At 36.9% G+C, this 27760-nt stretch overlaps 1 protein-coding gene across 3 annotated transcripts; it reads right to left on the reverse strand.

Moving 5' to 3' along the window:
• Positions 1–1146: 1146 nt before the first annotated feature.
• LOC140142774 (arylsulfatase B-like) lies at positions 1147–20238 on the reverse strand. Of its 3 annotated transcripts, none has more exons than XM_072164767.1 (9): positions 20179–20238; positions 19077–19235; positions 18273–18461; positions 14767–14950; positions 12002–12201; positions 10594–10807; positions 8221–8467; positions 5065–5201; positions 1147–2773 (listed from the first exon to the last, which is right to left on the reverse strand). In XM_072164767.1, the coding sequence occupies exons 2-9, from the start codon at positions 19233–19235 to the stop codon at positions 2388–2390; spliced, it is 1716 nt and encodes a 571-aa protein (XP_072020868.1). In that variant the 5' UTR covers positions 20179–20238; the 3' UTR covers positions 1147–2387. The 3 variants fall into 3 exon arrangements, with proteins under 3 accessions (XP_072020868.1, XP_072020870.1, XP_072020869.1); XM_072164769.1 differs by lacking the exon at positions 20179–20238 and adding an exon at positions 19794–20075; XM_072164768.1 differs by lacking the exon at positions 20179–20238 and adding an exon at positions 19706–20075.
• Positions 20239–27760: the final 7522 nt, after the last annotated feature.

Here is a 27760-nt window from a genome sequence, read left to right on the forward strand (position 1 = left end):
GATTTTGATACCTGAACTACAGGGTGTCCCAAAAAAAAGAGGCCCCTCATTGCGCCCTCTCTTTCTCCTATTTTAGAAAAGTTGATCAAGTCCATGTTGGTATGTAAAGAAGCCTTTACCCGTTAGCTTTAATAAACCGAAACAATTATTTCAATATAAAACTGTCATGCATTGGTAGCAAAGTGTGTATTAAAGCCATATTGTAACATTTACTGAAGAGGACGCCCTCAGCGTTTGTCAAAATCCTCATTTTTAAACGATTGTAATGCACTTTAGTAAACAGCATACCTTGCAAAAGCTAAAAACTAAGGCTTAAGGTGATGTAGTTGTAACAAAATCTGACGTCGTATGATTTACGATGGAAATAATAATCGAACACATACGTACATGTACGTAAATGGTGTGCTGACCGGTCGTAACGCATCAAAAGGACCGAGCAAATTCACGATCGACAGAATGGCAGACATTGGCGACATATGCGACTTAAATTTGCCTCACCTGTTCGGATCAAAATTCAAAGGGAACATATCTGACAGGGAAACTAACATTTTGTGTTTGGAAATGTTACAATGTGGCTTTAGCCGTCTTCAGTTTAAAGGCCCATTCAGTGACTTGCTCATCTCGACGATCGTAAAAATCATCAAAATTCATATTTTGGTACCTTTGTCATTGTCATAAATATGTTAACATAGTCTGCTAGTGGTTCAACCGAAAGCCATGTATTTAAGACAACATAAGATATTTTACACGAATCTGTAATTTAAATTAGCTACATGTATTTGAATGGGGCTTCAACTTCGTCAGTACTGCTGTTTTCCTTGTTTTTCGCCAAATTTTTCATTTCAAAAATACCAAATGACAATTTGAATGACTTATCCTTCACTTTTAAGCAACTGAATGGGTCTTAAAGTGCTAAAAGCCTAATTTGTTCCCTGTAGGTGGCTAAAAACCTAAATGCAAAATGAGGTTTAAAAAATTATTTCCAGAGTCAGCATGTAGGTATATTATACCTCAAATCACTTATTTATTGTCAAATCAGTGCAGAGTAGCTTAGATATGAAAAATTAAAGTTGAACAAATTCACCTGATCCGTGAAGTTTTTCTTTTTAAAGACAATTCTTGTTGGTATAGATTATGTTTTTCATTCATTTATTTTTTCACTCATCATATAACAATAATAGAGTACATAATATAAATTTACAAAAAAATTGAATTCTGATGAACACATTTTGTTAAAATTGTGATACGCACCTCTGTTATTGGTCGTCCTTTTTAGCCTGTTCGATTCCTGATAGGCAAAATGTTACAATTGTTTATTTTTACAAACTTTTGAGGAACATTTTGTGTGATTTTGTAAAGTGAAGAGATGAAAGTGACGGTTATGAATAAGGTTAATAACTTCAAAGGCAAAATGTTTAGATTTTTCACAATGTCCTCCAAATAACCGATACGCAGTTATTAACCTCTAATTCATGGAATTGTCAACAATTTATAGGATTTTAGATTTTGAACTATTTTTGCTGGTTTTCTACGTATTTAGTTCCAGCAATCATAACTGTCCAAAAAGTCCAGAAAACCGAACTCTTCTATATGTGGTGTGCATCTCTTTTCTGATATAGCCCAATACATCTAACATGGCTGATTATGCAGGTTGAAATTTCCCTGGGAAATTTCAAACTGACTTGATAAAATCTGGTTACAACCCAGCAAACACAAAATGTTTTCAACATCATTCGCAAAAGGTTATAAAAGGTTGTCAGAAAACGTTTAAATGTCGGATTAAATAAAGTGTACATTAAAACGTTTTCATAACATTAAAAAACATTTGTTGGTAATCTTCTGCCCAGCAAACACAAAATGTTTTGAAGAAACCGTTTAAATGTCGGGTTATATAAAGGGTATAAAAACGTTTTGATAACATTCCAAAAATGTTTTTGAAAACTTGATACAAAACATTCTAAACAAAAATGTTTGCCCTTAACATTTGAAAAACGTTTTCATGAGCTTTATACTAACCCGACATTTAAATGTTATTAAAACGTTTTGAAAAAAAAAATTAAGAACATCATGGGTGCAAATATTTTTACATAATGTTATTTAAGTGTTGACAAAATATTTGGCAAAAAATGTTTGCAAAAATAGTTTACAATAACATTTCGAAAACATTTTAAAAATATTGTTGTAGTGTGTTTTCATACAAAACGTTTTAAAACGTTTTCATGATCTTATAACCCAACATTTTAATGTTATTAAAACATTTTTGTCTAAACCAAAACCTAAAGTATAACTTATTTAAAACGTTTTTAAAACGTTTTTGTGTTTGCTGGGAATCCATATCAATGCATTCCGTCCTTTGTCCACGCAGTTCCTCTCGTTTCCGTCCCGTGTCATATAGTGCCGTTGAAACATCCCGTGTCACCACAAAATTCCTCCCACCTACAGTATCGTTTTTTAGTGTGTTCAATGTCTGCTTTTGTTGGATGCCATTCTAAATAATTCCAGTCATCTAGCCAAGGAGTAAACACACCCTGCCTTAATTGTGGGTTAGCTTCTTTTCGCTCAATTCGTTGTACAGTAGGCACTTTCCTTCGACAATGGTATTTTAGTTTTTTAAGAAGAGTTGCACGTACGTCATGTTCTTTTTGGTATAGATTATGTTTTTCATAAGGGTCGAATCGTATGTTATGAAGTGTATGGAGTTCTGATGAACACGTTCCGTTGAAATGAATTTCCCTCATTTGCTGGTCCTTATCATTAGGCCATATTCGTTGACCTACATAAGATGCATAGATTAAATATAGGAATAGATAACAAAATGATAAATATAACATAGACGACATTGACAGCAGCAGCATAATCAAGACGCCGCTGCTACAACCATTGCTGCTGATGATGATGACATGATGATGATAATGATGATGATTATGCTTGTTGTTGTTAATAATAGGGGGCTGTGCAATAATTATGAGCCTTGGAGGAAGATAAAATAAGGGAGTAAAATTTGTTTGGGAAGGGTGGCAAGCAGTTTTAGAGGGGGAGACAATTTTTGCAGGGCAATAGGGTGGGTGCGAATTTTGGCACACATTTACGGAGCACCTTTAATAAAACGCTCTAAAAAAGGCTTAGAAAAACAATACCGAAACGTTCAGATATGCAAAATTTGGCCCGATATTCTCGGAAATAAAAAAATCGGGGGCAAAGACGAAAAAAAAAAACATTTGCCGGTTGTATCATTTTGACCCGGTATTATCGGTGGGATACATACATATACGGTTTTTTAGAGAGACTCTACATGTAAAGATTTGATTTGATCAATTTTATGTAAAGTTGCTCAAATTGGCTGCACCGTTTATTTCTGATTGACACATGTCTTTAAGCAATTCTGTATTTCCCGATGAGTGGAAAAAGGCAAAAGTAACACCTATTCACAAATCAGGTGATAAAAATAATGTTGATATTTATAGGCCAATTATTACAGTCCTACCTATTATGTAGCCTATATTGTGTCAAAGATCACTGAAAGGACTGTATTATTATAATCAATTATGCAAGTACTTAAATGATGCAAATATTCTCTCGAGTGCACAATCTGGGTTTCGTGCCAATCATTCGACAGCTACAACTCTTCTTGATGTTCAAGATTTTGTTCTAAGGGGCTGTGCAATAATTATGAGCCCTGGGGAGGGTAAAATGGGGGAAGACATTTTTGGCGAGCCGAGAAGGGGTCAAGCGATTTTTGGCACACATTCATGGGGCGCCTTTTTAATAAAACGCTCTAAAAAGGCTTAGGAAAACAGTACGGAAACGATTAAATATGCATATTTTCCTGCTCGTTGCGCTCGCAACATCGATCTAGACCATTTAAGGATTGCAAATTGGGATCCCAAAAATTTGGCATGTTCAAGGGGGGGGGGCAAAGACGTTTTGGCAGGCCGAGGGGGGGGCGATTTTGGCGGCCGAGAGGGGGGGCAAGCGATTTTTGGCGAGCCGTTTGAAATTTTACACCCCAGGTGGGGCCGGGGTGGGGGCTCATAATTATTGCACAGACCCTAAATAACATGGTGCTACAGGCATGATCTTCCTTAACTTTAAAAAGCTTTTGATGTAGTAAACCATGATACTTATTGATAATTTGAGGAGATATGGCATAAATCGTAATGAACTTTTAAAATCTTTTTTAAACAACAGATCTCAGGCTGTTAATGTAAATTCTACATTCTAAGATATCAATATAGGTATTCCACAGGGATCAATTTTAGGACCATTACTCTTTATAATTCTTGTAAATTGTTTACCATCAACTGTAAATTGCAAAATCTAGAGAGACTCTTTCATGTCAGAGCTGCTCATATTTGGAACAGTTTATCACCAATGATTCGAACTGAATGGAAAATATGTCTTTGAGACAATTCAAAACAAATGTTCTCATTTTATGTTAAAGTCTAGTTTATGAATTCCTAGTTGTCATTGATTTTTTTTTGTATATATATATCTATCTTATATTGTATCATTTTTGTATTATACTGTATTATACTATAAATATTTTGTATTGACTGAGGGCCTGCTTGGAAAGCATTGCTGGTCAATGATGTTGTTACCCTCAATAAAGACAGAATAAACTAAACTAAAGTCCTCCTCGAGCTTCCATAAGTTTTATTGGGTCAATGTGCATGCGTAGCACGCAAAAATATCGGCCCATTTTTGTCTCTTTCATTTTTTGTCAGGAGGGCACCCTGCCCTCCATGCCCCTCGCAGGCCACGCTACTGATATTGTACGTACTGGGCTATTTTGTAGAGGGATTGTTAAGTATCCCGCTGACCTTCTTCAGAATCAGAAAGGACTTTCTCGGGATTACGAACAAAGTGGTCGACAATTTGGGATTTTACACTATCTGTTCCCATATAACAAAGGTGAATTTTGGAATAGGCCAACAGGAAGATGCAACAGGCAATTTCAATCGCTACTGTCCAGCTAATTATAGGCCTACGCCAGTTGTACAGATATTATTGTGAATATGACTGAAAAAAAACCCACCTAAACACAAAAAACAAAATCGCACTTACCTACACCGCCTAAATGTAATTTCCAATCACCGATTCTGATTGTTCCATACATTGTTAGAGGTTCGTCACCTTCGTTCCAATTACAGTTGCCTCCTACCTCATATAGATATTCTTTCCTTGGTGATGAGGTTCCATATCTGTACAACACAGACAAAAGTATTATTAGTACCTGTATAATACAAAGCCCACGCAATGCTACACACCAACATCGCCTGGTTAATAATTACACTGAACAGCAGAGACACTAAAATGAATACACGGGATCGATACACGTGAATATGCACGATTTGATATTCAGACGATACCGGGGTAGAAAATGATGAATATCTCCCGTAAATTTTTTTATTCTAAAGAAGCAATATTTTTTCCTTGCACTTGAACATATGTGTTGAAAGAATATGACAGTCATTAGCTTGCGTATTGAGAAAGAAGCGTGCGTATTGAGCTCAAAAACTGACAAAAATTCTCATTTTATATGTGCCGAACTATAGCGCAGCGTAGGCTAGCTGCACTCACTCGTGAAGGCAGTCTAAAAGTAGATGACCTCATGGCGTATACATGCTCACTCACACAGAGAGGTCAATTACCAGGCTATTGTCAGTAGCCTTAGTCGGATGTCCCTCGGCTCATTATGCGTCTCAAAACTATTAAACAGGTCGGAACAAAATGGCCATGCGTGGCTGGGGATTCAACCTACCATGGCGATTTCTGCCATGAAGATATCGGGGCGATGACTTTGTGTGCTAGTGAAAGTACAGCTATAAAAATACAAATTATTGTTTAATGTCTCATTTAAGACAAACCATCACGATATGCTAAGATAGTTGTGTGAAATGCATTTACGAATATTTTAACCCAAAATTGTTGTACTATGTTTTCAAACTTTCTAAATATTTTCGATTTTAAAAGAATAGTTTGTCACATCTCAGGTGTTTCGTAATCTAGGAAATCATGGTAATAGGGAAAATGTATAAGCCCATTGAACATTCATTTTGGGGGACGAAAAAACAACGATGACGACAGGGGCTATTTTAACCTCCTGGCACGTTTGTGCAGTGATATTAAAATTCCGTGCAGTAAGAATTGAAAATCCGTGCTTAAAACATTTCTATGCATTTTGATAATAGGTATGCTTTAATTATATCACCTACCGTATGGTCACTTTCAGGTAAAATTTCAAAATTTTCGCTACATGTTGCTTTATAATTTAAGAGTGTCAAGTGTCCAATCAGGTAACTATACGGTCATAAAATTACTCACTCAAATGGGGGATTTTCAAAAATCTCCAAAACTCAACTCGAGGGGGGAAACGCCCCTCCAACCAGGGGTGCAGCCAGGATTATTTTTGGTGGTGGTGGGGGCTGATTTTGAAAAAGGGGAAGCCCAAAGAACCTATTTTTTCGCTCGCTACGCTCGCAGTTGGGCAAATTTTGACTTTTTTTTGACCGAAAAAGCATAAAAAGCATGTTTTTTTGCTCGCTATACGCTTGCAAAGTGGACCTTTTTGGTATATGATTAGGGGAGGGGGCATCCCTACCTTCGCCCCTGCCTCCAACACCCCACCCCGCAAGCTAGCCGCCGCTGGTTGGTCACGACCGATACTTTACACCCGACTTTACATCGCCAACGTGCAGTGACTTTTTTTCTCCTAAAATAGCCCCCGAACGACGAGGCGCTATAGGCAAGATTGCCCCTTAACGTAGTTACGCCCATAGAATGGAGTCCTCACCTCGCCCCACCAAGATGTGTTCGACTATGGAAACGCCCCTCCAACCAGGGGTGCAGCCAGGATTATTTTTGGTGGTGGTTTGAAAAAAACATCTTGGACGTATAGTGAATCCAGCACCTTTTGGCGACAGAAAAACTTTTTGGTACAAATGCGCACGAAGCGGGCGAAAAATGTTACCATATTGAAGCTAAACGTGTGCAATATAGTGCTAAAGTTGAATCAATTAGTGCGAAGCGCACAAAAATGGGCAGTTTTGGGGCTAAAATGGCCAAATAAGAGGTTAATCTGGCCAAAAACCCACATACAGGCGTCAACATTAGGGGATGATTGTGTGGACCATCTCCCCTGGCAAAATATTTGTTGGGGGATTTATCCCCCATCCCCCGGATCTACACATAAGAACGTAGCCCTCTTCATGACTCTGCCATACAGGGTGTCCCAGAAAAAAATACCGAGTGAATAAAATTGAACGTAAGTCGAGAAATGGACATCAACATCAAAATATTTAAAATGTAGCGCACAGCCTATATGTTATTGCATGTGCATCACATACAAACATTTTATTTGATTCGGTTGACTGGATGCGAAGAAATTAACGATTACATAATGCGCGCATCAATGCAGTTCATTCCAAGTTTGATTAACAGGCGTTTTTCATACTCGCTCACCGCTTCCTAAAGTTTGTGTAGCTCATTTAATTTAGTCCACATTATCTATTCTATAATCCGACTGGGTTATGTTTTTCATGCTTTCAATGAAGATAAATAACAGTTTGTCCGATTTCTGCACTTGGAAGCTTTCCAACTTTAATTATTTAGGTTGTGCAAATATGTTATATTTTTAACTTTCCAAAGAACATTTGAGCCAAGAATGACAATGACCAAGTGCTTACAGCTTTACGTGTGATTTTGATACCATACATCATTAATGTTTAAGTTTTAAATGATTTAAACTTTGCATTACAATATCTTGGAAGATATTTTACAAGTACCGAGCATCATCTTACATGCAAACTTTCATTTTCAATATCGTGAAGGTTTTCAAATTTGAGCAAAACCTAATTAAATGTTTTGCAAGAAACAGATTGTTTAAAAAGAATGAAAAAGATTTCACCGAACAAAATATAAAGCCCGTTAACAGTTAGCCACTAGTGCGCATTGTGTTGAACATGTTGAATGACTCAAACTTGGAATGAAGTGAATTGACGCATGCGTTATGTAATCGCTCATTTGCAAGAATGTTTGCTAACAATATGTTACAATTACACATTGAAAACATGTTGGTGTCTTTTTTCATATAAAACGTTTAAAAATCATTCGAGATCTTTAAACGTAATCCAACGGTTGGAGACTAAAACCAAATCACATTATATTATAACATGGATAACGATATCAAACATACACGTGTTTACTGTGTTCATGCCTTACCTAATGGACTCCCACATATTGACACCGTCTAATTTAGGGTCCTTTGAACCTCCCGCTATTCCTTCTACGAATGTTGGCAGCCAATCAGCGATGCCCATCAATCCTGTATAATTGGTACCTTGTACTTGCTTAGAGAGCAGGGGACTATTCACGAAGCCGACAACCCTTATGCCACCCTCCGTAAATCGACCTTTATGTCCAAGAAGAGGAATATTGCTAGCGCCCTCATACACGGCTCCTCCATTATCTACAATAGACAATGGTAGAATGATAACATACAGAAATGTCATGTCTTCACATCACGTCCTTGAAAATCTGTACAGTATACATTTCAAACTTAACTACGTTTAACAAAATTTTGGTGACACTAGCCCTATACAAAAAAAGATCAAAAAAATGTAATCTTGGAACATGGTTAAGGTAAAATTAGGGAGAGAGGGAAGAATTATTAATGGCAAGCCGAAAGGGGCAAGCAATTTTTAGCAGGTCATACTGCAGTTACTGTCCGTTTTCCTATACATAATACACAGTGCTCTTACCATTACATTGACGCGTGACCTCTACAAATAGCGTACGTTAGAAGTATGGGGATTAGCCTAGTTAACGTCGCTGTGTGAAAAATAACCGGCCAATATTAAAAGTAGGCCTACTCTTCTTAAATTCTAGAAAATATAGTTTTGTAACATGTCCTAAATTTTTAGCTAATTTAGATGTTTGGAAATATTCGTACTTTGGTGTTTTAGTGTATGTTATAGGTAATAGTACATTGCCTAGTTAACGTCGCTATGTGAAAAATAACCGGCCAATATTAAAAGTACTCTTCTTAAATTCTAGAAAATATAGTTTTGTAACATGTCCTAAATTTTTAGCTAATTTAGATGTTTGGAAATATTCGTACTTTGGTGTTTTAGGAAGGATATGTAAACGACAGATAACACCAAAAATATGAAGAAATTATTTCCAAACCGTGTTAAGTCAACAATCATTATGTTGCTCATTTTCAAGAATGCTGGTTAACAAAAAGCAGACCATTGTCTCATTTCGTGAACAAAGGCCAACATACCATTGTTACCTTGCGTTTCCTTTATAATCGGTTACCCAACTGAAACCATCATACCAGCTCATTGCGATACCGCACAGGTAAAACCAGAGAAGATGAGAAAACAATTCTCATCTTCTCTGGTAAAACAGACACATGTGTGCACACAACCAGAGAAGATCTGATTTAATCAGTTGAGCTGTTTTCAATGAGTGTTATCTTGGTTTAATAGCTTTAATGGGGTTTAAGTCCTGCAAAGGTCGTAGTGAATTCTACTATAGACATAACTGCATCATGTCAAATGGGGTGGCAAGCATTCATTTACGGGCACTCTCTAAATAACACGCTTCAAAAAAGCTGATGACACGCTCAAATGATTATGAAAAATGTCTGTTTGCTACGCTCGCATTATTATATCTAGACCATTTCAGATTTGAAAATTGGCTCGGATTGATCGTGAGTTGGCGATTATTTTAGGGCCAAGTCGGCTATACTTGCGTTTTTATGACGACTACGTTGCCTTTCTTTTACGAATGTTGAATCAAAAAGGGGTCTTGTTTTAACTTTTTGTTTTGGACATCCGTACACTTTTGTTTTCATAAATCTGTAAAAATGGTCCACCAAATGGCTTCAATTGCGCGGTCATTTTTTGTTTCAATTTCTCATGGATAAAAGTATACTTTTAGTTAACACCAATGAAATGATCAAAATGATGCACCAAATGACTTCAATTGCGCCTTAATTTTGACAAATTAATGTCCAGCTTGTGAGGATGAAACATCTCCTCAGACAGCACCCTGCCCATATTAGGGGCTATGCAATGAGCCCTGGGGAGGGTAAAATTGGGGAAGGAGGGTGGGGCAAGACATTTTTGGCCAGCCCCAAAACAGGGGATTGGGTGGGGTGGGAGCAAGCAATGTTGGGCATGCCGGGGAGGGGTGGCACACATTCATGGGCGCCTTTTAAATAAAATGCTCTAAAAAGGCTTAGGAAAACAGTACGAAAACGCTTAAAGATGCAAAATTTGGCATGTGTGGCAAGCAAATTTTGGCGGACCGTTTGAAAATCTTACCCCCCGAGCCTCGCAATTATTGCACAGCCCCTTAATACAATAATATAAGTGAGTTGCCTTGCTTCTGTAATGAGTATCCGAAGTCGAGTTTGGGAATGAAATATCTATATAACACGAACTGTCAAGTTTTGGTATGATTTTTTCCCTTTCAAATATCTTGGACGTGAGTAATAAGCAAACCTGTCGCAAGGAATTTCCATACCTCATGTAAATGTATATCTTACGTTAAAATCGGAAATATTATCTGTATTTTGATTTATACCTGAAGAAAACACTAGAACGGTATCCTTCCAAACATCTAAACGTTGCAATGTGTCTGTCAGATTTTTCATTCCTTCATCCATACATGAAGTCATTCCTGCGTGAATCTTCCTCTTCTGGTCCGTGATTTTCCCTTCATATTGCTCTATGTAGTTTTGTGGCACTTGAAGGGGTGTATGGACAGCAGATAGCGACAAAAACAGGAAAAACGGCTCCTGAAAAAACATACACAATCACAATCAACTTGGGAGTATTTCCAGTATTTATAAATCAATACTTATACGCCGCTCTAAACAATGAGCACAGCGCCGTACAAAAGAAACAGGCAAAAATGAAGCAAGAAACAAATACCACCAACATTAATACAAATGAGTTTTAAGCAAACGTTTGAAAGCAGGCACCGCCTCTCTCAACTGGCAACTATTTCCAGAGCCGCGGAGCGGCAACAACAAACGAATGATCGCCAGCTCTCTTATTTGATCTTGGAAGCAAGAGCCTTGTTGTATCCGGGGATCCGAAGAGAAGCGGAGTCTGGATCTATTTACATGCGTTATCGTGTCGCTGAGTAAGGCGAGCAGGTCATAGATATGGAGTGACATTCATCAAACACTTTAATATAGACACACAACAATATTATAAATGTATTCTGTCCTTCACTTGAAGCCAATGCAAGTTCAGGAGATCCGCAGAGCACCTGTCCCATCCACAAGCAAAACCTAGCCTGGCTGCCTTATTCTGGAGACGTTTCAAGAGCACTAAACGAAAGAGGATTAGCATAGTCTATGCCGCGGGACAGAACAAGTAACGGCATGATGACAGGCTTCCTGAGAAATAAAACGGCGTATCCGCCACAAATTGCGAATGTGGAAATTGACAGGTTTACACAATTACTCTTATGGATGGACATGTTCATTGAACCATCAAATGTTACACCCAGGGTCTTAACAGAGATTGAAGGCTCGATTGTTTTACCATCAAGGCTCAGTTGGATATCAGACACCAAATTTTTAAATGTTAAAACACTCTTGGGCCAGCAAAACAGAAATGCACTTAGTAATACGCTCCATTGTCCATTCACAATCGCCGAGAATTTTGTGATCAAAAGTAGCATATAATTGGATATCATCTGCGTAGCAGTGAAAACAATATTATGATAGCGAATTATAAGGACCTATGATAGAACATTGAGGCAGAGAATGACGTGTTCATTGGATAAGACATTCTTTATGGAATCCTGATGGTACGGTTTTCAAAATAGGATCGAAACCAGGAAACTACAGAATCACACATTCCAAACCGAAGCCTCTGAAAGAGAATGGGGTGGTCGACCATATCGAAAGCGGCCGACATGTCAAGTACCACCAAAAGAACAGTCTTCCTGTATGATCACTTACAGTATGATCACTTACCACATTTTGAGTATGGTTTGCTATGATCTCCTGTGCCCTCTTTACAAAAATATGTGTCGCATATTGACCAGTATAATCCTCAGCAACTTTTTCGTTCTCCCAAAAATCAAATCCAGCAAAGTATTTAATATCTGGATCTTTGGGTTGTGAAGGGTTACCATGAGTGTGCCTGTAGTAGTCTAACGCGCCATTGTGAAAACCTGTATCATCAGAAAAGGAGGAAGAGGGAGGTGGGGGAGGGTAATGAAAAGGGAGGGAGAGGGATATTTCAAAATTATAATCATTAGATATCATTAAATATAGCAAATAATCATGGTTAATCATCTTGCTCCCAAGGAGCATCCACTTGTTTGCAGTACGGACCCATGTTTTATCGAAACTATCAAGGGTTAGCCTCAGGGCTCGATCTTAATTTTTTTTGGCACAGTCGGGCGTGTAACTCTAACAAGTTACACGCCCGACAGAAATTGTACAAGCTAGAATTTTTTCCGGAAATAATGTTACCAAAAAGTAGACGATAGTCTAGTAAGTTTAATACACGCATCAGTTAAGGAATCGGATAGCAACGTTTGCACAGTATTTTTTTGGGACCTCAGAACACATCAGACATATCGATTTACATTCTGAATATGAGGTATATCCTTCTGATATCAAATAATTTTTTTGTTTGAAATATATAGGCCTATATATATCAGAGCTACCAACATTGGAATATGTAAATGCAGAAGATTTCTGCTAAGTGTAAAATTTTCATATGATGGACGGCTTTTCATCCCAACTACATACATTTTAAGTACATATCATTAGATTTATACAATTTACTTTGAGGACTGTGAAATTTCAAAAGTATATAAATTTTAATCATTTACCATAAAATGTGCGCTATATCGCGAATTTTAATAAATCAAAATTATTTGATATCAGAAGAACATTCCTCGTATTCAAAATACAATTCGATATGTCACGTGTGCTCTCATGTCCGACCCACAAAAAATATGTGAAAACGTCACTATCCGAGCCCTTAAAAGTGTTACTGTTAACCATTTAGATGTGAACTCTGCTCGTGGTGCAATGTTTGCCATATTGTTAAAGCTAATTTGCCTGGGTCATATGGTGCAAAAGTAGAACAAATTCGCGCGAAGAGCTCAAAAATTGGCACTTTTTAGGCTAAGGGAGTGTTCATTAATACTTTGGTAGGGGGGTGGTCTTCCTCAAATTTTTCGCTCGAAAACTTTTCCCCCCCCTCGATGGACCGCTAAACTTTTTGACCCCCTCTTTTGACAGACCCCCTCGATGGACCGCTAAACTTTTTGACCCCCCATTATCGTATAACTTGCGCATGAAATACGCAATACTTAATTTAGATTTGTCCCAAATCGGGGTGTTTATCTGATTTTACAGGGATAAATGAAATAGAGGATTTATTTGGAGGTTCATAGGCACATCAGCATAATTTGGATCCGTGGCTATTATGATAGTACATACATGCGCGCCATATTGAAGCTTGAATGGTCAAATATTGTTAAAATTGGAACTAATTTATGCAAAAAAGCTAAAATGGTCAAATATGAGATTAATTTGGTCACGCAAATGTGCACAGGTATCAGTTTTGGCCCCCAAAGACCGTGGTACCTGGGCCTGTGCCCACTCTGCCCTATGGTAAATCTACCCATGGGCCTATGTGTACAAAATAATTTTGCAATGAGAAATAGTAAACTGAAGTGTGCAGTGAAGAAACCCAATTTATTTGCAATATTTTCTTGATTTAGTTGTATATTGATCAGATTAGTACATAATCATATTTGTAGCCTACTTTGAAGAGATACAAAATTCTATGATAAAAAGTGCCAGTATTTCTTAGACCAACCCAGTTGTTGCATGTTGCTGATCATCTTTAATGTTATATTAATTAATAGATATGTGTACACTAAGTGCCATCATTTTTTCAAACAAAAGCACTGAAAACCCGAACTTGCCCATGTTAAAAGTGATATAGAGGGTCTCAATTTTTTGGTCCCCCCTCTTTTAAGGTCCAAAACTTTTTGCCCCCCCCTCCCTTTTACCAGCCCCCCACCAAAGTATTTCTGAACACTCCCTAAAATGGCCAAATAGAGTGACCTAGGAGGGTCAAAATGCCACACGCCAGTCAGGCGTATACTTTTAAAAAGTTACACGCCCGACAGCAAAAGTACACGCCGTTGGCGCGCGGGCGTGTGTAAAGGTCGAGCCCTGGTTAGCCTACACCAAGTATGGAGGGACTCGGTGTTGTGCTCCCATATGTCCCAATCAAGCACATTGGCGTCCTTTCTGACCGCTGACCGCTGAGCGACCCCCACCGGCTACGCTAATGTCCTGTGAAAGTACTGTGTAATCGTGCATACGTCATCCGTCATTTTCAGATATAAATGTTCACTTGCAACGGTGAGGAAACTTAGATGTTTTGCAGACAAACAAGATGGAAGATACATATTCTCTAGGCCTACATAAATATATCATGTATTATAGCAGTCCAAAGCCCGGGTCCAAAGATGGTAGACACGTCCAAAGAAGATGGTAGACACGCCCGCGCGCCAACGGCGTGTACTTTTGCTGTGGGGCGTGTAACTTTTAAAAGTATACACGCCTGAATGGTGTCTGGCATTTTGATTTTTGGTCACTCTATTTGGCCATTTTAACCTAAAAAGTGCCAATTTTTGAGCTCTTCGCGCGAATTTGTTCTACTTTGTTAAAAGGGAAACAAGTCATACGATAAATCATTTACTTACCCAAAAATGTATCAAATCCCCTTTGGTTAGGCAAGCAATTTCGTCTTGAAAAACCCAAATGCCATTTACCAACGAGATGGGTTGTATACCCATGGCGTTTCAATATCTGCGGCATTATTTCAAGATTGTTGGGTAAGCAACCTGCTTCTCCGGCTGCAAGCACATTCTCTAAACCATGCCGACTCTGAAAGCACAAAGGAATTCAAAATGATAAATGATACTGATGATTAGCATTAATAATGATTCAATGGGAAAGACGGGGTAAGAGAAGATACGACGAACATTATGGTGACGATAACAACGATAATGACAAAGATGCCGCTCTTGGAGGATGGTGATGATGACACTGCACAAAACCTAACAAATTGGGGAACCCTCTAACTTATATGTTATATGTTTATCGAAATTATCGGAAACATTTAAAAGCATCGAGAGCCGTAAATTTTTATGTTTTTTAAGTTGGCAAAAAACGCCAAATTTTGAGCAACTAGAGTTTTGCAATTGAAAAAGTACAGAACAACCATCCGCTATGTTAGGGGCCACTCTACTGATGCTAAGCCACAGTGGCAGCCTCCGGTGCGGGTCTCTCTCACGAATTTATATGTGATGCGATCAAGCAAAATCAGTCGGAACTCGGCCATAATAAATTTTCAGTTTCCTAGAGGATAGTAAAAAGCATTTACAAAGCTGGATTTTGCAGAAAACTCCATTGAAATTGAACAACCAGTTCCAAAGATATGAGCAATTTAAGAGTTTCCAAAACAAGAGGAAACATAAGGAAAAACTTTCTTTATTTGGCTATATCTCAAAATCAATATTTCCGAGTTCCGACTGATTTGGCTTGATCGCATCACATATAGATAGGGCACAGTGCACAGCGTTATCACCCCGATATCTTCCTGGCAAATATCGCCATGATAGTAAGCCGAATCCAGCCACGCATGGCCATTTTGTTCGCCATGTATAGTTTCGAGAGAGGGGGCCGAGGGACTCAGGCCAAGTATAAAATTCGATAGTATTAATATTGAGATCACCGTGGGCCTAAAATCTTAACCATGTCTAAAGCAGTCAATATTTGTTTTAAATACCGAATGGATATACGTGGATGTTGCGATTGCGCAGTTTGATCTCGGGACGTGACCGGTCCATAGTTCATTTCCATGCCCGGTCCATAGTTCATTTTGAGGGCATAGTTGATTTAATGACTGCACTTTCAACCAATCAGATGAAAGGAATCTATATATGAGGTATATAAAACTGGATATAGCGGTTTCTTTCCCACTACGCATGCGCCACAACCAGTGGCAGACGGACCCATAGTGGAAAATGAAAGCATACATTCATAATATTTCTTCTGGGTTTTATTTGTATCCTGGATTGCAGTAGAGGTGTCAAAGCTGATATTAGACTATTAATGAATATCCCCAGTGCATATGTATTATAATACACAAATGTGTGCTATTCAAAATTGTGACACAGGACGTGACAGACGGGACGTGACAGACAGGACATTTTTAGTGCTTTTCTCACTAAATTATTTGGGTTTGCAAAAAATTATTAGAGTTTGCAAAAATTATTTGAGTTTGTAAAAAATTATTTAAGTTTGTAAAAAATTATTTGAGTTTGCAAAAAATTATTAGAGTTTGCAAAAATTATTAGAGTTTGCAAAAATTATTTGAGTTTGCAGAAATTAATTCAAGTTTGCAAAAATTATTTGAGTTTGTAAAAAATTATTTGAGTTTGTAAAAAATTATTAGAGTTTGCAAAAATTATTAGAGTTTGCAAAAATTATTTGAGTTTGTAAAAAATTATTTGAGTTTGTAGAAAATTATTTGAGTTTGTAAAAAATTATTTGAGTTTGTAGAAAATTATTTGAGTTTGTAAAAAATTATTTTAAGTTTGCATGTCCCTCATGGGACTATAGGGACTATTAATGAATATCCCCAGTGCATATGTATTATAATACACAAATGTGTTCTAAACACCTCAAAAGAAATAAGTCCCCCTCTGAACATGTCGTCATAACATCGTAAGGTTTCATTTTGTACCAACAAAACTAACTTTGAAATAATTATATGACTGTTTACTAAGTGCTGTGTGAAAATGAGAGATTTCCATGACTTCAGGGCTGAATGAGCCTAAATTGAAGGCAAAAACTGCCCTTTTCAAAAGTCACAAAGTAGGCCTATGCTTGTCACAAAAGTTGATTCATGGCTTGTTACTAATGGAAAACCCCATGTGTTTGAGTGCAGTTTAAAATCCTCACCAAGTGAACATTTACTGTAATGTGTATGGATTCTTGATCATTCAGCCATGCAAATCCCCTTGGTGCAGAGTTCAGCACAGTGAGTTGTAAGATGGTCAGTCCCATTCCTTGTCCCAATACGCCTTGCAGTTAACAAGCATAGGCCTACTTTGTGACAAAATTGTGACACAGGACGTGACATACGGGACATACGGGACGTGACAGACGGGACATTTTTAGTGCTTTTCTCACTAAATTATTTGGGTTTGCAAAAAATTATTAGAGTTTGCAAAAATTATTAGAGTTTGCAAAAATTATTTGAGTTTGTAAAAAATTATTTAAGTTTGTAAAAAATTATTTGAGTTTGCAAAAAATTATTAGAGTTTGCAAAAATTATTAGAGTTTGAAAAAATTATTTGAGTTTGTAAAAAATTATTTAAGTTTGTAAAAAATTATTTGAGTTTGCAAAAAATTATTAGAGTTTGCAAAAATTATTAGAGTTTGAAAAATTATTAGAGTTTGCAAAAATTATTTGAGTTTGTAAAAAATTATTTGAGTTTGTAAAAAATTATTTGAGTTTGTAAAAAATTATTAGAGTTTGCAAAAATTATTAGAGTTTGCAAAAATTATTTGAGTTTGTAAAAAATTATTTGAGTTTGTAGAAAATTATTTGAGTTTGTAAAAAATTATTTGAGTTTGTAGAAAATTATTTGAGTTTGTAAAAAATTATTTTAAGTTTGCATGTCCCTCATGGTACACCGTAAGAAACCCAAAAAGAACGAGATATATTCATAGTTTTCTAGCCCAGCTTTCCTGTATTTAGGGGCTGTCATTTTTTTTTGGAAGGGGTGGGTCATGAATATACTGGGGGGGCATAGAATTTTAGACCAAAAATAGGGGAGGGGTTATATTTTTACACCAAAATTAGAGGGGTTATAGAATAAATAAGGGCTGGCGCGCATTCTAACAATCAAAATGGACGCACAATCTTTAGTTATGATTCAAAATTTTTGCCCGCTCCGCACACCTTCTATACACATACAATCAAAATTTTAACGCGCTCCGCACACTTCCTTCGCATTTTATTTTTGCGCCCTTCGCGCCTTCCGGCGATGAATAATTCGTTGTCAGTCTGTGTAGGCGGAAGGGGGGGGGGGGGAGCCATAAAAAATTAGCCCGCGATAGGGGGTCATAAAAATTTTTACTCCGGTGACCGACATATTCATGACCCCCCTTCCGAAGAAAATGACATCCCCCTTACCTTATAGAGCCCAGTCATAAATGAAGCTCTGCTAGGTGTGCACACTGACTGTGCGTAGTAATTTTCTAAGCGTACACCTTCCTTAGCAAGTCGGTCAATATTTGGAGTGTGTATGTCGCAGCTTGAGTTATGATAACTGACGTCATTCCATCCTAAGTCATCAGCTAGTATGAATATTATATTAGGTTTCTGAAAAAATTATTAAATATATTTATTTCACTTCATTACTGGTATTTAAACACATCAAATATACAATTAGATTTTACATGAATAATTATATGGCACACACTTAGAATCCAGAATACACCAATCCGAGAAGTGTTTACTGTATATTTGGCCTTCTATTGACGGAACCACAGATGTATCAGTGCGGGAGATTTAATTTGTTCAATCTGTATAGCACACTAACTAGTAATTGATGGAACCCCCGATCTTGAGACACCGCAGTTTTACGTCGGGGACACCGCAGTAATGGCCTAGTCGGATTGGTTTATAGGATCGTTTTATAAACCAACGATAAGACTGGTGAGACGATACAAATCAAAACTACAACCATCCCTGAACATCCACAAGGAAAGTAAAGGGAAACTTAGGGACCGTTCATTATTTAATTAGCACTTGAAATTATTACAAAATAATAAATAGCCTACATAGGCAATTTCATTTTTCTGAATGATGAAATGAAATATCACAAAATAATAGAATGCATGATAAGTCCGACAAAACAATAGAATACATAATTACTAACCTTTAAGTTCGTTTATTTGTGTGCATCGAAACACATTATACTTAATCGTTTCCTACCTTTCGAGGACCCGACTCCGGATCCCGTCGGACGTGTTTCGCCAATCTGGTTACGTTGTCCACAACTACCACTTTTCCCGTTGATATAATCATAATAAGGAGAAGTGACAGAACAGATAAAGTGACAACACACGATTTCATCCATATATTTGACGTCATCTGTAATATTGAAATACATTTAAAAGAATTGAATTAGTGGGAAATTAATTAAATAATTTATTTTATTTTATTTTATTTATTTATTTATTTATTTATTTATTTCATCATATTTACCCAGTGGCCCGATTAGCTAAAATGCTGTTCTTACACGGGACCCTGCATAACATTTAAAAACCATACAGATACATGAGTAATTATAAAGCATAAACATATAAAGCATAATTAAATAGATTTAATTGGTAGAACCAAATTGGAAGAACATAAAAGGTGATCGTAATTTGATCAATGTGCGTCTTCGTTTCCCTCTTCTTTGCCTGTCCCTCATCCTTTCTTTTCTCCTTCCTGCCCTACGTGCTATGAAAATCAAATTTGTGTTTATTTCTCATGATGTATTTTGCAATCTGTTCTTGAACATATTTTGAATCTGTCCAATCATATATTTTGCAATAGAAGACTATCCTGTTTGAGACCTTTTTTGTATTCCAAGATGTTTTCTTCGATATGTCTTTACAGAAACTCCACTCCACTGCAGCTTGTACTTGTTGCGATTGTAAATACCGTGTATCCACATTGCGGTATACAAAAAAGGTCTCCCGAGCGACTTGTTTCTCATTAGTCCTTTTTATGTGCCACTTTGTTTTCTTCCAGGAGGGTATCAAGTTCTGCCATCAGAGTTGGATATTCCTTGCGACACAACTCATCATCCTCTGCTTTTTCGCCACAAATATCAGCAGTCCCGGGTTCCAAGTTTTTGAACAGTCGGAGTAATCGAGACCCGTAATCCCCCGACTTTAGAAAAACCTGCGGACTCCAGCGTGAAGCTAAACGCTCTCTGAGTCAGATTATATTCTTCCTTTTGAGGTCTGAGTACATGTACCCCCTTCTCACCTAAGATGAGGACTGATTTCCGCAGTCTAACATTCTACTACGTAGTTCTACTTACCTTCTGCCTTGACAATCATTCGGCTGTCACCCGCTCAACTATCCATCATACATCTATTTACCTCAGAGAAGATGCGTTTCACCTTGGGCACTCAAGCAGAAACCCCCGAAGCTCCTTGACACACTCAACTGCTTTTAACAATTATTGAACAAACCAATGCATGAATGATCTTTTATAAAATACTTTCTCGAAGGTTAGGTATTGTAATGCAAATGAATACAAAATATGTAGGCCCTTGATATTCTCCGCATGAACAAGCATGAGGATCATTTTAATACGTATCCGGGACCTTTGGACGTCCAACATAAACAGAGAATATTGTGTTAGGTAAATATCAATTTTCTTTCTGCTTTTGGACAAGTACGACTTTCAGCACACTACGGCTACGTTTCAAAAGCACAGATATACATTCTACTTTTTAAAGTGACCATTCACTTATACCGATAACAATTGAATAAGTCTTGAATACCTATAATGTATCATTATGCTCTGCATACACTCAAGCCACACTCTGAAGCCACACCCCACCCCACACGCACCACAAACATACACCTCATATGCGAACCCCCTACCTAATCGGGGGGGTCCACACTTGTCATAATGGTTGTTTCCTTATTCTTTTCCTTATGGAGCAAAATGATCTCCATAAGACAATGTAAGATGGTCAACGATGTACATATTGGTTTTAGGTATATAGGGTTAAATCGAGAAGGAATCGTGATTTTCTTAAATGTAACCTGCTACCAGGGGCGGCGCCAGGGTATTTTGATAGGGGGGGGGGGGCAAAACAATTTTGGAAATTTCATGCGGCGCGACAGCGCTGCCCGTCAGCTTGCGCGACGCAGGGTGTTTGAGGGGATGTGCCCCCCCCTCAGAATTGGGAAAATTTTCAAAATGAAAGCACAAATGAAGCCATTTGATGCACCATTTTCATGCTTTTTAGGGTTATTTATTTACTTTCCAATCGCATATTTTTGTTATGGATTTCATTCACGGGCCCGACTTTCAGCCCGCTGGTTTTAGGCATGGACCTACTCAATCAGTAAACCCAGCACCTTTTAGCAACAAAATAAGTTCATGGTACAAATGTGCACAAAGTGAAATATGGTTTAAATGTTAAATAAAGTCGCGCGGAGCGCGAAAAAATTGGCACTTTTTAGGCTAAATTGGCCAAATATGAGGTTACTTTGGTCACGTAGCCAGGATTTTTTCAAAGTAGTTGGGAGAAAAGGCACTTTCATGGGGGAAAATTTGCCGAAAATGGGCCCAAAATATAAATACCAACAACTTTAAAACCGCGTAGGTCAGCATTCCACAAGAGGCAAGATGTCCGAAGGGGGAGTTTCCTCCTTCTAACCATGGCCAGGGAGGGGAATGGCTCCTTTTCTTCTTCTCCCTCCTCTTTCTCTCCCCTCCTTTTTCTTTTTCCTTCCTTTTACCTCTTTTTGAAAATCATAGGGGGCAATTGCCCCCTTGCCCCCCCCTGTGGCGCCGCCCCTGCCTGCTACCACGAAATGAGGGTTAAGTCGCAAGTTGTGGTAGTTTCGTGACACCCTGGCTATTTCGTTAGTGTTCTTTGTTTCTCACACTCCTGTTCAAGCCAGAAGTATGTCTGTATGTCCTTTGTGAATGGGGACACAATGGGCCATTCACGAAGGACATTCTGGCTTTATTGTACAGGTGCGCGGCAAACAAAGAATATCAGCTCAGTCAGCCAAAATGTCGCAAAACTACCATCTGGAGACTTTACGCTCATTTCGTGGTAGCATGTCACAAATGGTCTATGGTTGTCCAGCCCTTTGCACATGAGTATTTATACATTAGTTGGAAGAAGGCTCGGAAATGTAGGATATAATATATTTCATTATGGAAATGCGAATTGAACAGCCACGGGAAATGCATTTAATCATAACATGAAATCATGCAAACTATTTGATCTCGCGCGTAAACCGGATGAAACAAAAACAATTAATTTGTGCGTGTGTGTCAAGGGGAATGATGGAACTCTGTTACTTTTGTTACGGCCAAAGGTTAAACATCATAACTATTGACGTAACTACAATTAAACAATTTCTGTCAGGCACCTCTAACAATTATAATAACATTTGAATGGCAACATCTGAAATTGGATTGTATGTTGAGAAGAGGAATACAGCGTAATCACTTAAATTAGGGATATCTATGCCAGTCTTGATCAGTCGCGCATCATATGTTTGTTTGTCTGCAATCGAGTGTTAACATATTAGAGACCCTTTCCACGCACACGTTGAATTAAGCTACCTAAACGACACTTAATTTGAAATGCTTAAATCTAAAACTCAGTCGGCACATTTGAATTGATGACAATTTGTAAATCCCCAAAGCCACATATACACTTTTGCGTGGTAAATCCGCACATAGATCCGCACAGATCTAATATTCACAAAGGAGGAAAATTAAGGCGTTATTACTTAACCCACGCATCCAGCAAGTATCTATAAGGACCAACAATGATTTTGATGTTGATCTGATTTTTCAATGTTGTGCATGTTACTCCCTATTGTCGGGTGCCCTGTTACATACTCCAGACGAACCACTTGACCCATCTTGGCATATTGTATAAATGTCACACAAAATATGCAAACTATTCTATGACACCTCTACAAGCAATTGATTTGGTTGGCAAATGTTAAGATACAGAACTGTAAAGTGTTTTTCTGCTGGGATAATTTTGCTTTGATTTTGTTTTTAGAATTGTGTCAAGATATCGTAAAATGGAACATGATATTTTGCATAGTATTGTCTATGTTTAGAAACATGGGATAACTATACATCTTTGGTGGTCTCGACTTTTATCTCAACATGGGGTGTTATACTCCATTATGACAGAATAACCAGTGTCCTAGTTTTAAAGAGATGACTACTTCTCAGTAGCCTTATCAATGTATACATTCTGTAATAGTCTGTTTGGGTCATACGATAAATTTGAATATGATTCATGAATTTCAATTGGCTATTGACCTATATTCCTTAAGGGCTGGGGTATGAACGTTTGGACAGTATTTATTTTGGGACATTAGAGCACATCAGACATATCGAATTGCATTCTGAATACGACGAATGTCATTCTGATATCAAATAATTTTGATTTTTTGAAATTCGCAAATTAATACATATTTTATGGCAAATCATTAAAAATTGATATTTGTGATATTTAACAGTACTTGAAGTAAACTTATAAATCTGATGATTTATACTTAAAGTGTATGTAGGTGGGATGAAAAGCCGACGATCAATTGAAAATTTTGACCTTTCGTATTGAACATATGGATTTTTTTCCCAAAACACCAAAAAAAATTAGGTCTTTTGGGAAAAAATCCATATCTTCAATCTTTTCCTCCCTGCTACATACACTTTAAGAATATATCATTAGATTTATACAATTTACTTCGAGGACTGTTATATGTCAAAAATTTGAAAAATATCAAATTTTTATAATTTGTCATAAAATTTGTATTATATTGTGATTTTCAAAAAATGAAAATTATTTGATATCAGAAAGACATGCTTCGTATTCAGAATACAATTCGATAGGTCTGAGGTGCTCTCATGTCCCACAAAAAATACTGTCGAAACGCAATAAACCCTCATTTTAGATCCCTTAAGTAAAAACATAAGAAAATACAAAAGGATAATGGAAGACTATAAATGTGGTCAAAATAATGTCTTGTACTTGCAATGCTTTTCAAAGTTATTACCTCATTTTGATCTCCTTTTGTACTCGTCAACAATATTGCCAAATGTTTTTATGATTGAATTCAGTTGTAATTGAATTCTGCACAGCAAGGAGAAACTTCATTTATACGGTTTGTTATTCTTAGATACCCCTATATTATTTTTGGATTGAACAAGATTGTTTACGTAAATCTTTTTGAGTCGTGGACATCATAAGCACAGAGATGTCACGATGCCGTTGTTTCCAGCTGAGGGTTTTACTTTCCAAACTGCTGACTGTTGGCGAAATTCACATTAAAAGATCAGCAATTGGAGGAACAAATCTGTTTAATACCATACATGTATTTTGTGCACAGTATATTACGTACAAATTATAAGGGCTTAATTTTAAATTTTGAATTTTCCATGAACTCTGTATCCAAATAAGATATTCTAATAATAAGAATCTTATTAGCCTAAGCCGACCGATCCTTAACAAACCTCCGACCCGCACTTTTTAAATACTTAATTTTGTCAAATATAACGAGATATTAAGAGAAATATTTTGAACATAAGACTCCATAAATATACATAAATGACAGTAAGTGAAAAGAATTCACTGAAACACTCCAAGCACACGCCCAATGAGAACAAAATCTCCTTATTGATTGGGCAAAAAGTGGATAATTTGCTTACTTTCATGAATAAATGCATTATGCCATGTAGATCAATGTTATGTTCAAACTTCCCTATTAAATGTCTTTTCATTGGTATAAAACACATTAAAAGCACTTAGGTCTCATTCCAAATGCATGAACATTAATTTAGCATGCTACTGTTTGTACCAAGTTTGCTAAGTTAACGTACTTTTTGGCGATGTTATTTCTAGATAAAACTACAATAAAAACAACCCAAACACATGTAATGACATTCTCCATTCAAGCAGACGTGACGACGAGGTTCCAATTTTCACACATTGCACCATCTTTCCACACCAGGGGTATCAAACCGTAACATTTTGTCTTGCAAATAAGACCTGTCTCCAAACGTGATTGATACAATAATGTATCCACAGAAACTCGTTCGCAAAATATGTGGACCAATTTAAATAATAGGTTAATCCATACTGGGCATGTTGGTACTATTTTGAATGTACATGTAGAATATCATATACCTTAACCAATACCATGCACACGTCAATCTCATTAATTCCAATTGACCCCTATACCAGAGACTTTTGTGCAAAGAGTATTCAGTTTACACCTTTTCACGCTCCAATTTTACTAATGTCACAAAAAGCACATTCTTACCCATTTATTTCAACAAAGCCTCGGAGGCAATTGAGATTTGATTACGGATATATCTTCTCATGACACAAAAGCTGAGACTAAAACTGTTCTCTTGATTTGTTGCAAGTGCCTTTCTTTCTTATTTTCAATACTCTCTTAAGGGTATACGATGTATTGTTGGTCGAAGCAGCAAAAAATGTAGTTCACAGCATCTTGCGAATGGGAGTGAGCTTTAGCAAAAATTGCATTGCTCAATTCATAGCGAGCGTGTAGAAGAATTCAAATATCACAGATATACTTTTGTTTTTCTGTGGTTCTTGAGTTATGTTGTAAAGAGGGCTGAAACAACAACATTTTTGTAAAACGTACATAACTCATTAACAACAATAAATTAAGCAAGTTTTCAAAGTATATGATTTGTAGAATGAACTTTTGCAAAACACCAAAGTGTTATTTTTGGCTGCTTCGACCATCAATACCTCGTATACCCTTAATGTGCCAGCATGCCTAAAATGATATGGTTTTTAAACTTAGTTATGCAATTTTATTGGCTTCTGGTCATGATATTCATATACAGTAAGCCAAAAAATTAAGGTACCAGTTATGTTCACCTCCTGTATATCCTAAACAAAGACAGATATGTCATAATTGGAACCAGCAGCCAATGGCTGCATCTTTTAGCTCGAATTTAAGACCTCATTCGTTGAAATTGTTCAAGAAATAAAGACACGGCGATTCCAAAACCCAAGGAAGATACCAATTTAAAAGTTGCAGTTTGCTGCATTAAATGCCCTATTGATTTGTACACAAAACGTTCGTGAACAAGAGAACTAGCGCTGCGCTTCCATTGATTAGTACGTTAAAACTAGCGTCGTGTAGTGCTTTCATTGATTAGAACACAAAAGTGCAACTTTTGATTTCGTTTCTTCATTAGATTTTAGATCACCGTTTCTTTAATTTTCAACCAATTTCAACAAATAAAGTCTTTAATCAGAGCTAAAGAGTACAGATATTGGCTGCTTGTTTTAAATTTGACATATTTGTCTTTATTTAGGATATACAGGGGTGAACACAACTGGTACCTTAATTCTTTGGCTTACTGTATTTGACAATATATATAAAATGGCCACAGTGCGTGCATCATTGCGTTCTTCAAATCAATTAGATTCGTACAGACAACACAGATTTATACATGTACATGATAGGATTGATTGGGGAGCTTTACTTGTATAGTTGCAATGCAAATTAAGCACAATGCTTTTTTTTTGCTGGAATACATTTGTTCCGAAATGTAGACTCAGTCTTGGATAACGTGCATATCTTCGAAAGGGAAGGGGCCACAGCATCTGCTAATTAAATAACATAAATAACATAACGTATGACGTAATCACACAACAAGAAGGATATGAGATCATGAGAAAGTACTCCGCAAAATTGAGATTTCGTCAACACACAGCACTCCTGGAGCATATGACCTCAACGTAACCCTAAATACTAGGGAACCTCTAACCCTTGTGCTCTAAGAGCACTACGTGTTTACGAGATCTCTATTTGCAGTAGCGTAGAAATCTATTAAAATTGCTCTCAATTTCAATATAAAAATAGTTATTTTCCACCAAATTAAAGAATTATTGAAAAATGATATAGCAACCATCAATGTCGATTTTTTTATGTTCCCTTCAAATTCGAACCTTAGTAAAAATCTCATGCTTAAAATAATTCCCCCAATTCACATCTTTGACCTTATTAACAAGATTTTTCATTGCTATGAATTTAGAATTCAACATGTAAAAAACTTTAGTGCGGTACATGTATGTAACAAGATATTGCATGTACCCCTACAACTAATTCTGCAATATGCACGAGTTCAACATGTTCAAATGAATGGATAATGCATATAAATTAAAATTACCGATATTATAGAATGAATCTTTACACGTCTGAATACTGTTTTGAAAAGCATAAATTAAAAAAACAAAGCCAGCATAATTATGTAAGTCGGTTAATGACGATGACTGTATCAATGCAGGTTCTTTCGCATGTGTAATTACCACAAAATGCAAGCGTGACACTATTGTATATGTTCAAAACTGGGAACTTTGTTTAAGAGATACCTCAATCAGAACTAGATATAAAACATTCGGAATTGTTTTCAGGATTAAATTTTTTCAGAACTTGAATTTCATCTCTTTCTGCGATAGCAGTTTGTATGACAGGTAGGCTTGACATTAATGTAAACTTTCAAAACTAGTGATTTTTCCCCCTCAAAAATGTCCCAGTGTCAATTTCCATAGAGATAATCTATTGAAAACATTACAGAATTGCATTTGGTTTTAAATTTAGTGTGGAAATTTTAATGTGTTTCACCATGTTCACACTGAATTATCCGGATGATCTAGATGGGCATATAACCAGAAAAGAGTATTAAGTGACGTCATATAGGAGTATATCTTTGGTATATCAGTACAAAGTATGTGAATTCCAGTTGATTTGTGTAATTAAACTACAGCTTCAGCTCTATACCTTCCTAACGTTAACCCTAACCGTAAATCAAACAATTACCCTTAAAATTTACCATGATCTATCCTGAATTTATATTC

The sequence above is a fragment of the Amphiura filiformis genome, chromosome 20 (genome assembly GCF_039555335.1).
Source record: "Amphiura filiformis chromosome 20, Afil_fr2py, whole genome shotgun sequence".
Classification (NCBI taxonomy): domain Eukaryota; kingdom Metazoa; phylum Echinodermata; class Ophiuroidea; order Amphilepidida; family Amphiuridae; genus Amphiura; species Amphiura filiformis.

Bases quoted from the DNA above. Each gene is read 5' to 3' on its own strand.
- LOC140142774 (XM_072164767.1), bottom strand. From the start codon at position 19,235: ATGACGTCAAATATATGGATGAAATCGTGTGTTGTCACTTTATCTGTT. The intron at 18,462-19,076 runs GTAGGAAACGAT...TAATTTTTTCAG, and splicing joins CGGAGTCGGGTCCTCGAAAG to AAACCTAATATAATATTCAT. The intron at 8,468-10,593 runs GTATAAATCAAA...TGTCTATTGTAG, and splicing joins CGTTCTAGTGTTTTCTTCAG to ATAATGGAGGAGCCGTGTAT.